This window comes from Bos grunniens, chromosome 19, assembly GCF_055505025.1.
Source record: "Bos grunniens cultivar Pamir isolate PY7600 chromosome 19, Bosgru_T2T1.0, whole genome shotgun sequence".
Classification (NCBI taxonomy): domain Eukaryota; kingdom Metazoa; phylum Chordata; class Mammalia; order Artiodactyla; family Bovidae; genus Bos; species Bos grunniens.
Window position 1 is genome coordinate 326,656 of NC_141183.1, and position 16,277 is coordinate 342,932.

A 16,277-nucleotide genomic window follows, 5' to 3' on the forward strand; every position below is an offset into this window, starting at 1 on the left:
CATAGCCGCTTTAGAATATTGTGTTAGTTTCAGGGGTATAGCAAAGCGATTTAGTTGTATATATACATGTGTGTATATTTATTAATCTGTTTTCCATTGTGGGTCATTATGAGATACTGAATACTATTCCCTGTGTTACACAGCAAATCTATGTTGCTTATCTGTTTAATTTACAGCAGTTTGTATTAGTTAATCCCGTACTCCCAGTTTATCCCCCTTCCCCGCCTTTTGATAGCCATAAGTTAATAGCCATAAGTTTTCTACGTCTGTGTGCCTGTTTCTGTTTTGTATATAGGTTCATTTCTGTTATTTTACAGATTCTACATATAAATGGTATCATATAATACTTTGTCTGACTTCACTTAGTATGATAATCTCCAGGTCCGTCCATGTTGCTGCAAATGGCAAAATTCATTTTTTTTTGTAGCTGAATGGTATTCTATTTTATATATATACACACACACACACACACACACACACACACACACACACACATATCTCCCACTGTGTGTGTGTGTGTTAGTGTTAGTTGCTCAGTTGTATCCGACTCTTTATGACCCCGCAGACTGTAGCCCACCAGGCTCCTCTGTCTATGGGATTTCCCAGGTAAGAGTGCTGGAGTGTTTGCCATTTCCTTCTCCAGGGGATCTTCCCAAGCCAGGAATCGAACCTGGGTCTTCCTCATTGTGGGCAGATTCTTTTCTGAGCCATAAGGAAGGCCCGTATATATACACACACACATTTTCTTTATCCATTTACCTGTTGATGGACACTGAGTTTGGCTATTTTAAACAGAGCTGCTATGAACACTGGGGCACATGTATCTTTTCAAATGAGAATTTTTGTCTTTTCCAGATGTGTGCCCAGGCGTGAAGTGGCCAAACCATGTGGTAGCTCCAGTTCCAGTTGTTGAGGAGCCTCCACACTGTTCTCCACGGTGGCTGCTGCTCCACCTTGCACTCCACAAACAGTGCAGGAGGGTGCCCCTTTCTCCACACCCTCTTTAGCATTTATTATTTGTAGACTTTTTAATGATAGCCAGTCTGACTAGTGTGAGGTGGTACCTTATTGTGGTTTTAATTTGTATTTCTCTAATAATTAGCGATGTTGAGCATCTTTTCATGTGCTTTTTGGCCATCTGTATCTCTTTGGAGAAATGTCTGTTTAGGTCTCCTGCCCATTTTTTGATTGGGTTGTTTGCTTTCTTGCCACTGAGTTGTATGAGTTATTTGTGTGCTTTGGAAATTAACCCTTTGATGGTGAGATCATTTACAAATATTTTTTCCATTCCTTAGGTTATCTTTTCATTTTGTTGATGATTTCCTTTGCTGTGCAAAAGCTTTTAAGTTTGATTAGGTCCCATTTGTTTATTTTTGCTTTTATTTCTTTTGCCTTGAGAGACTGATGTAAGAAAATACTGCTATGCGTTATGTCCAAAAATGTTGACTGTGTTCTCTTCTGGAAGTTTTTTGTTGTCATGTCTTATATTTAGGTCTTTAAACTATCTTAAGTATATTTTTGTATGTGAGATGAGGGAGTGTTCTAATTTCATTGATTTACCTGCATGTTCTTGGAATTCGTTTTCATTTTTCCCCTGTTACTGTGCTATTTCAGACCTTGTAGAAGGGTCATTGTTAAAACATGAAGCCTGTCGGAGCATTTTGTTGTAACTGTTTTAGAATATTTAACATCTGACTCACTTGAGTCTCTTCATTCAAGAAGCTTTGTCCTATTTAATCTGCGGAAATGGAATTTAGTGTCTCATCTTTTTACTTACTTTATTTTTCTTAATTACAAGTTTGTTTATTAGAGTCCATGACCAGTGCTGGCTTTCTCAGCCAGCAGTGCTTTCTCCTGTCGCCCATCACGGTGCTTTCTTAGCCTGGGGCAGTTAACATCTGATTCCCAGACGTCGGAATGTGCAGTGTTTAGCATAGAATTGGCAATGCTAAACTAAGCATTTTAAGGTAAACAGAATTTTTAAAAAAATATATTGATGTTACCAAAGAGCATCTTTATGGATCTTCACTGATATAAAAATCATAGTAATTCTAGATTATAAAACTTCAAAAATGGTACTGTTTGGACTATAAAAATGTTGTCTAGCTATTCCTTTTAAGCTCAGTTATTAGAAATAAGAATGTGTAAAGTTCATGTGATCATTGTCAATCACAGATGTCTTAACACAGGGTAAACATTTAGAATTTTGAGATATGAAAATTCTTTTTATATAAAAATTTTTTTTACTTCATTTTGGTGGTTCCTTAGTGATTTCTAAAGGCTTTAGAAATAATTTATTCATATTTTGCAAGTTTTCTGCTGTAGATGCTGATTAAAAAGTTAGGTGTCATAGGGACATTTATATATATCTTATTTGTCTGTTTTGGAGGTAATTTGTTCCAATTCACTATTTTATTCATTTGAAAGTATCCATTTTAGAGTAAAATTTAATGGATTTTCGTATATGCACAATATCATGCAGCAACCACCACCATCTAATTTTAGAACATTTTTGTCACCCTAAGAGAATCGCCGTAGCCATGGAGCAATTACTCCTCAACCCTCTCTGCCCCCAGTCCCCAACAACTCATAATCTGTTTTCTGACTCTGTAGAGACTTTTGGTATAAATGGAGTCATACATGTGGTCTTCTGTGTCGTCTTTCATTCAGCGTCATGCTTCTGAAGCTCGTCCACTTTGTAGCATGTACTGGTACCTCATGATTCTTCATGGCTGAGTGATACTCTGTTGCATGGATATACTGCTATTTGTTTATCTGTTCATCATTTGATGAACATTTGGGTTGTTTCTTTTTTTTTTTCTTTTGCTATTATGAATAATGTATCTATGTGCATTCATGAACAAATTTTGTTTGAAAGTATATTTTCAGTTCTCTTGTACCTGTAATTCTTGGGTCATATGGTAACTCTGTTTTTGAGGGGCAGCCAAACTGTTTTCCACAGTGTCTTGCATCATTTTATATTCTAATTTGTCCTTTTTTAAAAAAAATTATAGCCTTCTAGTGGGTGTGAAATAGTATTTCATTTTGGTTTGCATTTCCCTAACAACTAATGATGCTGAACATCTTCTAATACGTGTATTGGCCATTTGTACATCTTCTTTGGAGAAATGTCTATTCAGATCCTTTGCTTTGAAAGACAATTGTCTTTGTGTTGTGGAGCCATACGGATTTTTATGTATATCTTAATTACTAGGTTCTTATCACATAATTCAGAGAAGGCAATGGCACCCCACTCCAGTACTCTTGCCTGGAAAATCCCACGGACAGAGGACCCTGGTAGGCTGCAGTCCATGGGGTCACTAAAAGTTGGACATGACTGAGCAATTTCACTTTAACTTTTCACTTTCATGCATTGGAGAAGGAAATGGCAACCCACTCCAGTGTTCTTGCCTGGAGAATCCCAGGGACGGGGGAGCCTGGTGGGCTGCTGTTTATGGGGTCGCACAGAGTTGGACACGACTGAAGCGACTTAGCAGTAGCAGTAGCAGTATCACATAATTTGCAGTATTTCCTCCCATTTTGTGGACTGTCTTTTCACCCTCTTGAGAGTATCCTTTGATGCAGCAAAGGCTTTAATTCAGATAAGGTCCAATTCATCTGTTTTTCCTTTGGTCATCATGCTTCTGGTGTCATGTCTAAGAAATGTTTGTCTACTCCAAGGTCACAGAGATTTACATCTACCTTTCCTAGTTTTATAGTTTTAGTTCTTACGTTTAATTCTCTGATTCATTCTGAAATAATTTTTGTGCATTTTGTGAGGTAGGTGTCTTAATTCATTATTTTACGTGTGGTTGTTGAGTTTTCTTTGCACCATTTGTTGAAAAGACTGTTCTTTTTCCAGTTTATGATCTTAGCAACCTTGTCAAACATCAACTGACCCTAGACCTTTGGGTTTACAGCTCGACTCCTAAGTTCTGTTCATTGATCTCTGTCCTTATGCTGACCACACTGGCTTGTATACCATCTGTGGCTTTGTCCTGAGTTTCCTGTTTGGAAGTGTGAGCCTTTGTACTTTGTTCTTCTGTTTCAAGATAGTTTTGGCTATTTTGGGTTCTTTGAATTACCATATTGAACTTAGGGTAGTTTGTCAGTTTCTGCAAAAAAGAGCAAGCTGGGATTTTAAAAGGGATTGCTTTCAATTTGTAGATTAACTTGGGAAGTATAGACATCTTAACAATATAAAGTCTTCTGGTACCTGAACATGAGATGTCTTTGAAAATTTCTTTCAGTGGTGTTTTTTAATTTTCCAATTATTTCTTACACTTCCTTTGTTAAATTTATTCCAAGTATATTTTTGTGCTATTGTAAATGTTTTCTTAATTTCCGTTTTTTTTTGATTGTTCACTGCTAGTGTTTAGAAATACAGTTGACTGTGTATTGATTGTATATCTTCAGACTTGCAGAGCTCTTCATTAGCTCTAATAGATTTTTTTGGTGGGTAATTTGGATTTTTTTATATAGAAGATAATGTCATCTACAAATATAATTTTGTTCTTTCTTTCTAACGTAGATGTCTTTTATTTCTTTTTCTTGCTTAATTGCCCTAGCCAGAACTTCTAGTTTAATGTCTAAGGTATATATTTGGCAAAATTAGAGAAAACAGATATTGCTGGGTTCTGTTTCCAAATTTCCTGCTGTTATTGATTTCTTCTGATTTCATACCATGTGGTTGGAGAACATACTTTGTATAATTCTATTATTTAAAAAATTTTTGAGACTTGTTTGATGTGCCTGAAACACTGGTGCACTGGAGAAGAATGTGTGCTTTGCTCTTGTCGGATGGAGGGTTCTGTGGACTTGTTAGGTCTCTTTGGTTTATATTGTTGTTCACAGTTTGTCTTTCCCTTGGATCTGTTGTTCAGGTCTTATATCTGTTATTGAAAGGAGAATGTTGGAGTCTGTAGCTGTTGTTGTTGAATTGTCTATTTCTCCTTTTAATTCTGTCAGTTTATACTTCATCATGTTATTTTGGAGTTCTGTCTTTAGGATTTATATATTTATAGTTGTTATATCATCTTGATAGATTAACCTTTCATCATTATATGATGTCCTTTGTCTCTCCTAACAATTTCTGTCTTCAGGTGTGTTTTTTTCTGACATTTGTAAAGCCACTCCAGCTCACTTTTGGTTATTGTTTGCATGGACTGTCTTTTTCTCATCTTTTTGCTTTTTTATTTTGTTGTCATTTGTCTATTGACATTTCTGAACTAATTTTTTAATTTTAAATTTTGAAGTAATTTTTTAAAGTCTGTAATCGTTGTGTGTGGCCTCTTGATGTTTTTCTTCGAAGGGCTGAGTAATTGACTAGTCATTGCCAAGAGATCTCCTTAAAGGCTCAGGACCAAAGACATTGTCCAGTTTTGCAGAGGTGTATGTGTGTGTGCGTGTGTGCACTTTGCACACTGAGCTGGGCAGTTCACATGTCTGCTTTAACTTTCACTTCCTGCCTCTCCAGGCTCTAGCTCAGCCAGAGGGGAGAACTCTTCAGGCCTGTCCTGAGTGGGTGCACAGCATGTCTGCGGTCTTCTGGATTCCCAGGAAGGAATAGGTCAGAGCTAGTCAAGGTCTTTCTTCCCTGAAATGTCTTACACCTTGGCCTTTCCTCCAGAGCTTTCTGGCTAGTCTGTTGCCAGTCCAGTCGCTGCCCATCGCTTCAGGCAGCAGCAACGAACTCATTGGCCTTGTCAGTACTTGCAACACGGCCCCTTCGGCGCTGGCTGAGTTCTGGGGTCGATAAGAGAAGTCAGGTGTTGTTTTGTACCAGAAAGGCCAAAATAAATAATTACAGCTCTGTGGCAGTGAGGCCCTTCTGCTCTGATACTGGTGCTGGAAAATGGAGGGTCTTATTTTTAAGGCTACTAGGGGAATGGGACTAGGGTAAGTTAAAGTACCACAAATCTTGCTGTTCTTACTAAGTTTTCCTGGTTTTTCTTGAGTGAGTGTTCCCCGGCTTTAATCTTCTGAATTCCAAGAAAGTGGTTGTGACAGTCTTTGTCAGTGTTCATTGCTGTTATGGTGTTCCTTATTCCACCGTTTTTACCGCTAACACTTGTGATACTCTAGTCAAATGAACTCATAATGTGTGGGGGAAGTAGCATGCCAAAGTTTTTATACGGTTTTATAAAGTTTCATACTTTGGTAAATAATGCTGAATACTGAATACTACACTTAAAATCATTGATCTATTTAAGCATTTCTTATTTTTGGAATTTAGTTCTTTATACCTTCAAGCTCTTAACATTTGTTATTACTGTTTAGCTGTGAGGGTATGAATAAGTGCTTTCAATTGTCATTGGGTTCTCAGAGTAAAATTGCTTTTGCAAAAACATTTGGTCATCTTTATTTTGATGCATGCAATTCACGAATAATGACTAACTTGCAACACTGAAGAAAATACCTTGACAAAGAAAAATATGTTTACCACATTTGCAGGTTTTGATGTTTACTGTGAATTCCTTCATTGCTAGGAGCCTTGATAGATGAGGCTTAAGCAGGATGAAAATACCCAGATGTGAGCAGCTAGCTTGAGCAGACGGGTTTTCATACTGTGTTTTGCTTGTTTTTTCTTTTTTATAATAATTTTGATTTTGTATTAACAAAAGATGTACCTGTTCAGCATGGAAAGTGTGGAAGCTAGAGCAATTATTCCTAATTTTGTCATACCAAGATAGCTACTGTAATGCCAGGAAGGAGGAAATTTCCTCTGCCCTTCTAGGTTCTTCCGGCTGGCCTAAGAATTAAATTGACATGATGAAACAGATGAATAGGAGAAACATCAAACCAGGTTTAATAACTGTCTGTACATGGGTGAGATCCAAGAAAACTGAGTAACTCACCAAAATGGTTGAAGCCCTTACCTCAGGTACCGTCTTCAACTGAAGACTTAAAGGATGTGGGGTAGCTGGGTGTTCCGAGTGGAGGGAGGCAGCCAGCTGACAGGGAGAGGGAAAAGCACAGGTGTGGTGTGGTGCTTGCCCACAGCGCAGAGGCAAGGGGACTGGAGAGGAATCTTGACAGACAGACTTTGCTGGCTTCCTCCCTGGCTGGACCCCTGGTTCGCACTGTATTTCTCTCAGGCCCTCTAGCTGCATTCTTTTAGACGGTGAAGGGGAAGGGAGGTTCTTCCTGAGTCTTTCAGGCCTTACAGACAGTCAGCCTAAGTGAACCCTCACGCCAGAGAGACAGTTTTGGCGTGGCCACTTTTGTTCTCCTGCAGTGACGGGTAGCGCTTCGTAGCACTCACAGGTGAGAGCACGCGACTGATTAGTGGAGGGGGATTGCTTGTTGAAGATATGAAACAACTTTTTCCCTAGTTGCTGTGCTCAGTTATGTCACCCCATCAGACCTTTCTCCCCACCAGGTCAAGATCCCTAAAGGTGACCTTCATACTATTCTGTGACACTCTTTGCAACTTAAAACTCATAGAATTTTTAGTATTTTTAGGTGCTTAAAGCTTTACTCCATCAGTTTCCCTTACCTGCTTCACTGGGCCCTCAGCTGCCTGGATGAGGCTGGGGCTCTGAGTCTGGCAGAGGTGTCTGCGGTCTCACCCACATCTAATTCTTTGCCACTGTGATGGAGTAAGGAGAACAAAGGGCAAAGGGTCTTCCTTACCTGGCCCAGGTTACAGACCACTCCTGATTGGCTCCAGTTTGATTTCAAATTTCAGTGTAAGCTTGAGGTTATGATTCAGTTTTCTCCAAATATTTAGCCAGTTGTTTTCATGCTCTTTATTAAATTATTGCATTTTCACGGAATAGAATAGTAGCTTTCTTGTCAAATACTAAATTCTTTCTAACAGCACTGAAATTCAAAGAGAAACAATAGAAGTTAACTCTGACTTCTGAGCTTCCAAGGATTCAGTTTCTAGTACTTTGTTGTGACTTGGATTTTTTCGGGGGTGGTTTTGATCTGAGTGGGTTTCCGCTTTGCACGATAACTTTAGAGTCTAACCTCTGAGACGCGCTTCTTCAGTATACTCTGCAGTGTCTCTGGACTTTGGCTTTCTGCCTCATCTGTCTATGTGTCTCTGTACCAGAATTACACTGTTTTAATTTTTGAGGCTTTCTGGTCTTCTGATTGGATGGTGTGAAGTGTCTCCCTTATTACTTCTTTTTTTTCTTCCAGTCACTGTTCAAAAGTGCAGGACAGAGGAGGTTATTCTCTGTTTTTTGTACTAGAAACTTAGAATACCTGTATGAACACCTCCCCCTGAGACAGAAGCTAAAACCTTTCTGAGGTTTTAATTTTAGTGACATTGAGTGGGTAGCTTACACTGGAGGAATTTTGTCTTTAAAAATATTTTAAACCTCTGACTTAGGAACTGGTACAGTCTCCAATATTTTCATTCTTTTTTCCTTTTTCCCTCCCTCCCTTCCTTTTTTCTTTGTGTTCTGAATGTTCCTCTGTAAAATTCTGTAATATTTTCATTTCTGGTTGAATGTATCCTTAGATTGGTTTTTCCTTGCTGTTTGTTATGAATAGGACCTTCTTTTCCCCATTATACTTTCTAGTCATTTTGTCTTGAGAGACAAATCCTCATTCTTCTTAGGTGGAGATAGTTTTATCATGTAAAAAAACTTTTGTTTAACATAGAGCCAGCACTGCTGATACTGGTGCAGAGCCAAGTTCTTATCATTTAAGATGTACTTATCATGAGATAGTTTGTTTAAAAGTGCTCAATTAGTAATAAATGGAAAATTCTTTTTAAAATGCCATTGTAAAAGTCTCCAAATGGTTATGAAGCTGTACATGTTTGTGCTGCAGTGGTGGTATTTTAGGTGGCCTGCTAAAGAAAACAGAATTCTTATAAGTCGCCAATTTTGATCGGCTTCCTATAAATCAGCATTTACTTATACCATCTTAGAGATGACATGTAAGTCTGTGTGATGTTATCTGCTTTGAAATAATTCTGTCTTATATGTAGGCTTTTGAACAAAGACACTTTTGACCTATCTATTTATTTTCATTTTTTCTTTGAATCAACTCTGTTTTGAGCTTAGTTTTCAGTACATTTTCAGGAAGTACTTGTCCTTCGGTACTCGATTTCAATACTGTTGTCTGATCATCCTCCCATCCCCCCACCCCAGCTCTCCAGCCAGGTCTCCTTCTGTGGAACACGGTATTACTGTACAAGTGGAGCTGGAAGGCTATATTTTTGGCTGATTGACGTGTTCTGCCTGTCCTGACTTTAAAGGTGGATGACGATAGCTCATGATTGATGTTGCATAACCAGGTAGTGCTCTCTTCTCAGAGAGCGCGTCACTGCGTGGCCTCACAAACATCTAATGCGTATAACAGAGACAGTGATCGACAGATTAATAAATCAGACCTCTATTCATGCTCAAATTATCAAGGCTAATCATTTAAATGAGATGTTCTGTTTTAATTAAGGTTTCTGGCACCGTAGGTAATGAGACTTGGAATTTCCACCAGAGCATTTAGCTCTTCCTTAGTGATCAGCTTTGATAGTATAATTGTAAGTAGAGCCCTGATTCATTAAGTTGCTAACCTCTCCCCCGGTTTTTATTTATACATATACACGTGAAATGAATGGCCAGCTAACCCTATATATTAGAGATGGACCTTTTAAGACAGCGGTAAGCAGACTGTGAATTTTTGCTTAAACTGACAGCAGTCTTTAAAAATAGAAATTCATACATGAAATTAGTCATTTAGCTTTTTCTTCTTAAACGTATTTGGAACTTTAGCATTATACTTTGATTTTTAGAAGGAAATATTAGCAGTAGACTTAGAAAATAATGATCATATGTTTAGCAACATAATGAATTCACAGTTTAAACACGAAGAATGTTTGTAAACACACAGTATGTGTGAAGCTGATACTGAACCCAGGTGTAAGGATCTCTGACAGAGGAAAATAAGACTTTAAGGAGTAAGCAGTGAAATTATTTCAATTATTATTTTTATTTATTATTATTTTTATTATTTTATTTATTATTATTTCAATTATTAGACCTGAGGACTCTAAAATTAAATCTGCATGCCAGTCATTGGTAGAGTTGCCATCTAAAAGTAACAGAATATTCGGATTGGCAGGAGATGTAGGTAGAAAGAGTAGTCTCTTTAGGAAAAAAATGAGAGCTGGGCAAAAACAACAGGAAACAAAAAATGGTCAGGAAATAAGAAAAGAAGAAACAAAATAAACGATGAAAAGTATAACTTATATATTTAAACAGCCTAAGGGTCCTAAGTGTCAGTCAGTTCAGTTCAGTCGCTCAGTCGTGTCCGACTCTTTGTGACCCCATGAATCTCAGCACCCCAGGCCTCCCTGTCCATCACCATCTCCCGGAGTTCACCCAGACTCACGTCCATCAAGTCAGTGATGCCATCCAGCCATCTCATCCTCTGTCGTCCCCTTCTCCTCCTGCCCCCAATCCCTCCCAGCATCAGAGTCTTTTCCAATGAGTCACCTCTTCGCATGACGTGGCCAAAGTACTGGAGTTTCAGCTTTAGCATCATTCCTTCCAAAGAAATCCCAGGGCTGATCTCCTTCAGAATGGACTGGTTGGATCTCCTTGCAGTCCAAGGGGCTCTCAAGAGTCTTCTCCAACACCACAGTTCAAAAGCATCAATTCTTCGGCGCTCAGTTTTCTTCACAGTCCAACTCTCACATCCATACACGACCACAGGAAAAACCATAGCCTAGGTGGAAATAAAAGGACATTCTCTGTCAAAAATACATAAATTTTTTATAGGCAAGGGATCTTTTTCTCAAATTTTTGTTAGCGAGCCCTTCTTTCTCAACGTACTTCATAGGAATTTCCATCTGGGGAAAAAAATCTGAAATTTTGAACTCATTGTGCGTAATGGATTTCATTGTGTTGGAAGAGTGTAATTTCCTCATTTCTGTCTCACGACAGGGGACCAGGGGGACCAGAGTGGTTCTCCCTCAGAGTTTTATTTGGCAGAGGATGGTACCCCCTCGAAGCGTGAGGGCCTTGCTTTCTCTTTCTATAGGTTTTGTCTCTTCCCCAGAACCAGCCTTATGCAAATTAGGGCTAGCCTGGAAGGGGGAGTGTTTGTCTCACTTGAGGTTCTCACTCACGTCAGGGGACTTTTCCCTTTGTCTTTTAGCCACTGCCATTGTGGACTCCTTGTTCCTATTCTAACTACCTAACAATTGTAATCAATTAGCATGCTTTCAGTAGTTTTTTTTTTTAATTTAAGTAACTTAAATAGGCTTTATATGGCATAACACTTTATTTTAGCAGATACATCAAATTGTTGATGATTGTTAAAGTTGATGGATTATGTTTGGATATTTTAACAATAAAAAGTTTAAATATATTGTCATTGATTAGAACTTTGATTTACTGAAGACTTTAAAGTAAAACTTAGAACACTGGAATTAGCTGAGGCCTTGAAGATCATTTATTCTACCTCTTCCTTTTAAGGCTGTAACAGACATTAGTTTTGTACTTGAGTAGAACAACAACCACCCTTCACACATAAAGCCTTTAGAATGTGATCCCCTACAGTTTTTGATTGTGCTGAACACTCAGGGCATGGTAATGAAAAGAAGTGCTTTGTTTTGACTCTGAGAGCTAAGCTTCTTCGCGGCAGACCTTGGTAAGAGGGGCGCACTGTGCAGGCTGCTGTGGCCACTCGTTCACGCCCTGCCCGTCCAAGGAGAGCAAAGCAGTCGAGAAGCTGGGTCGCTCCACCCAATACCGTAAAGTAATAACTGCAACAAAGAAATTTCAAATGTACTGATTAAATTCACAGTTGACAGTAGTTAGAATGGTTAATAGTCTAGAAAATAGGAAATTCAGAATGATCTTAACCACTGGGAGAAAAAAATACCTTTAAAGTAGAGTAAAACTAAAGTTGAATTTAGATACTATACATAAAGACAGAAAAACAGTAAAAATATATGAGAAAGGATTGATGAGGCGGAAGTACTGGAGTTGTCACTTGCCTTTTTCACCCAGTAGCTAAAACTTTGGAAATGCAGAAGTGACCCGGACATCCCTTATTTGACAGTGAGAGTCTCTCCTCCCTCCCTCCTTCCTTCTGCTTCAGGGCAGCCAGTCCAGGCCCACTCCCTCCCCCAGTTGATATCCTTGTGGTTCCATCTGTGGTGATCACTCTCACGTGCTTACTCTACAGTTTTCCCCATTTAATTGACCTGACAATATCTGCTTGTGCTGTCTTACATTTTATCCCCCCCAAATCCTGCTATTTCTGTGCCTATTTATCTCTCTCTCTTCTTTGTAATCTAACATCCAGTTCCTGATTTCCGATTTTTTGTAACAACAAAGGTAAAAGGAAGTTCCCTCCCAGTCATAATTGTTGCAGAAGGGGAGTCCCTTCCAGGGCCTGAAACTGGGCTCTTGTCTGACACTCGGAAACGAATTGTCTGAGGGGACACATGTGCTGACAAAGCAAGAGATTTTATTGAGAAGGGCGCCCCCAGGGAGAGCAGCAGGGTAAGGGAACGCAGGAGAACAGCTCTGCCACGAGGCGTTTATGGTGATGGCATTAGTTTCCAGTTGTCTTCAGCCAATCATTCTGACTCAGTCCTTCCTGGTGGTGCCTTGTTCAGCCAAGACGGATGCCAGAGAGAAGGATTCTGGGAGGTGGTCGGACATGGGGTGTCTCTTTCTGACTTTTCCCGAACTCTTCCGGTTGATGGTAGCTTATTAGTTCCATGTTCCTTACCAGGCCCTCCTGTCATAAAACAACTCATGCAAATAGTCGCTATGGTGCCTGGACACTGCCGGGAGCCGGCATATTGCATATTGAGTGCATATTGCGTATTGAGTGCAGCACTTTCCACAGCATCATCTTTCAGGATCTGGAATGGCTCAACTGGAATTCTGTCACTGCCGGGAGCCAGCGTGAGGAACTCCGCCCATGACAAAGGTCATGAGGAAGGAGGCTCGGCATACGCAAAGGCGGGATCGAGCCTCAGGAGTCCCCCATCTACCCCCAAATCCAGAGTCTGCCTACTTTCTGCTTTGTGCTCTCACCTACACCTCTGACTTTACGGGGGGCTGTCCCCCACTACCTCTCTCTGAAAAAAGAGTTAGCTTACAGCTCCAGTTAACAGTTTCTGGGTGTGACAGTGTTTAACCTACAAACTCCTTTGGAAGTCCTCTAGCCTGCCTGAATAGGTTTTTCCGGCCACATGTGATTGCTCAGAGCCTCCCAACTGTGAGAGGCATGAGATGTTCTAAACTGTCTAAATACAGATTCCTTTGAGCAGTTAAAAGATTGATTAGAAATTGTATTGGTGAAGGGCTTTTCACTTGTTGGGCCAATGTTTGCTGCTAAGTTTCCATATCCCTTACCTGCTGTGTCCCTGGCAGTGTATTGATTAATATAATTGGTGTAAATAGTAGCTTTAATGTTTGTAACCTGGGACCCTTGAGTTAATTCTTTTTCTTGTTATAGCCCACCACACCTTTGCTCTGTAGGAATGCAACTTTATCTAATGCTTTTGGAGGGTGGCTCCTGACCGATCACCTTTAGAGAAAAATAAGTTTTCTGAAGAAAGGGTCTTAAAATGTTAACAGGCCTCCGGGCCAGAAGATGATGCAAATCACCTAAGCTTTTGCGTATGATAAGTTTGCAGGAAGAAAGCCTGGTTTGCTGCAAGACTCTACCCCTTCCCCCATTATCCTCTATGCATAACTTAAGGTATAAAAACTACTTTGGAAAATAAAGTGCGGGCCTTGTTCTCCGAAACTTGGTCTCCCCATGTCGTTCCTTCTCTCACCTTCTGGCTGAATTATTCAGCCTCTTTTCTCCACTGAATTTCCTCACTGAGCTATCCTCATTCCATTACTCTTTATATCCTTAATTAACGTTTAATTAAGCAATTGTTTCCTTTTCCTCGCCTACTCCGTCTCTCCTTCGAACACCCTGGATCAGCCGGGGCTGGACCCCGGCAGGCCACGGTGGGCGGTTTCAATCAGTGTGCTTCCCCTAACAATAATGACTAGAAACTGAATAGCAAATCTGTTACTATAGGGAGAGGGAGGGGGAAAGAAAAAGCCAGCCCCATCCTGTCGTTTAAGATCTAGCGAGGAAGTCTCTTCTATGTTAGGTCACAACGGACCCTTCCAGTGCTCTAGCGGCTGTGTGAGCCGAACTCACTCGGTTCTCACAGTCCTAAGAGCTGCGTACTCTGGGTTATGAAGATACACGCACGGTTGAAGTTCCCAAGAGGTGAAGTCAGTTGTCCAGGGTGATGTTCCCAGTAAAAGCAGCCTGAAGTCTGCCCAGAGAGTCTGGCCATAGACTGAGGCTGGGCAACTCACTCTGCTACATCCTGCCTTGCTGTTAGGACTGAGATTGAGCCATGGTCACAAAAGTCAGGCCAGGAAACTTGGAGGGCACTTAAGGAGTTTCTGGCAAATGCATCCTGACAGAGGGCTAAAGAAATTTTCATGCAATGTAGGGAAGAGAAAAACGTTAATTTTAAGTTTCAGACATACAAAGGATTGGTTGAAGAATAATGAATGTTCCGTTTTAGTTGAAGACGGTTTAAAGGAAGGCTGCAGTGGGGCCAAGCAGGTGCACCTCGTTGGGGGTGGGGAACCCTGCCTTGCTATCAGATCTAAGGAATAATAAACCAGGAGGTTGTGAAGGGCCCACAAGATGAGTCTCAAATGGATGAGTATGTTCAAGATGTTGTGGTTCAATTGGTTGTGACTATAATATCCCCTTTTAATTTTGAGCAGATATGTTTCTTCATGCTTAATTTAATGTTACCTAAAATGTTGATGGAACTTTGGAACTGAAGACAGGTGCTTCAGTCCCATGTCTTACAAACAAGAAAGCAGAGTTAGAAATGAGATGTGTCGTGTGATAGGACTGCCTGCCAAGGGCCAGAACTGCGTTTGAATCCAGGTCTCCATACACCATGTCCACAGCTCAGGCTGCTTTGTGGGGGTGTTTCATAGTCACAGAAGAGAGTGGTTTTGAGAATTTCCACTTAATACAGTGAGATTGCTGTGTACATAAGAGAGTAGGGTGTCAGTTTCACAGATTTATGAAATGTCCTTCTTCTTTGTGTAGTATGAACCCAGAGGACCGGGTCGGCCCTTGTACCAAAGAAGAATCTCATCTAGCTCAGTGCAGCCTTGTTCTGAAGAAGCAAGCACTCCTCAAGACAGTCTTGCTCAGCGTAAAGAGCTTCAGGACCATAATAACCAGTCTTCTTTCACCTTTTCCTCCCCGGAGTCCTGGGTAAACGCCACCTCATCCACCCCCTATCAGAACATTCCGTGCAATGGATCCAGCAGGCCAGCCCAGCCCAGAGAGTTGGCAGGTAAGACAGGGTTGGTGGTGGCCACAGCTGCAGTGCTAACTGGTCAGCTCCCACTGTAGATGGGGTTTTTTCTTCTCCCATTTCTTCCATTTGCATGATTGTCTTTGAACAGTAGTTAATGGTCATTGCTTACAGCTGTGCCTCAGGATTCATATTAATTTAGGACCATATAGGTTCTACATATATGATCTGGAAGGTAAGTAATGTATCAATATTTGGGAACTGATTATTTTGATGATTGTAACCTGTGAATGGGTGAAAGAAGTAAGGGCAACAAAAATACATTTCTAAATAGAATCACCTTTGCTTGGGAAGAGCTTGCTTTGGGGATTTTTGTCTCTTTTTTTTTTTTTTCCAGTAGGGTCTAATATTTTGAGATTTAGAAATCCAGAGTTTATTTCTTATATTGTGATGAAGTAAGAAATCCAAATCCAAAGAAGAAAAAGAAGACATAGGAAGGCGTTGGAACAGACATGGCTGTGAACTAGTATGGTGGGAAGTCTGAACACCATTGTCTTTCCCTTGTCTCCTTTTTTTATGTTGACTGTAAAGAAATGTTAAATGTGAAGAATGGTGTTATTTGATGTCTGATCTGTGGCCTTGTCTTTGTAGGCTGTAAGTGTTGATCTTTGTGAACAAGTCTGTAGTCGTTGGTAAATTTCTGCCTTGGTAGCATCAACCTTTGTGTTTTGTTAATTGTATTCCTCGTTAGAATGTGAATCCATTGTTTCTGTAACTGACCCATTTTGGAGAATGTGCATACAAGCATATTTTTAGAACAAGAGGTATGGTAGGTCAGAAGCATTAAATAGGTACTAGTTTCATTCCCAGCAAGAGACATTGTCACTTTAATCTTTAAACACTCATTAGTACCTTCTGTGTGTAAGCTGCTGTATTTCACCTGGGATTGCTTTGTCATTTTCGAGGTCTAGCAAAAACACATTCATCATATTTG

At 40.1% G+C, this 16,277-nt stretch overlaps 1 protein-coding gene across 29 annotated transcripts in view; it reads left to right on the forward strand.

The window, feature by feature from the left end:
- Positions 1 to 16,277, forward strand: part of HELZ (helicase with zinc finger) — a 152,661-nt gene that overhangs the window by 124,745 nt on the left and 11,639 nt on the right. For all 29 annotated transcript variants that reach the window (XM_086355704.1, XM_086355717.1, XM_086355703.1 and 26 more), the window contains one exon: positions 15,070 to 15,322. In XM_086355704.1, coding sequence (XP_086211830.1) covers positions 15,070 to 15,322 — 253 coding nt within the window. The remainder of the gene's footprint in view (positions 1 to 15,069; positions 15,323 to 16,277) is intronic.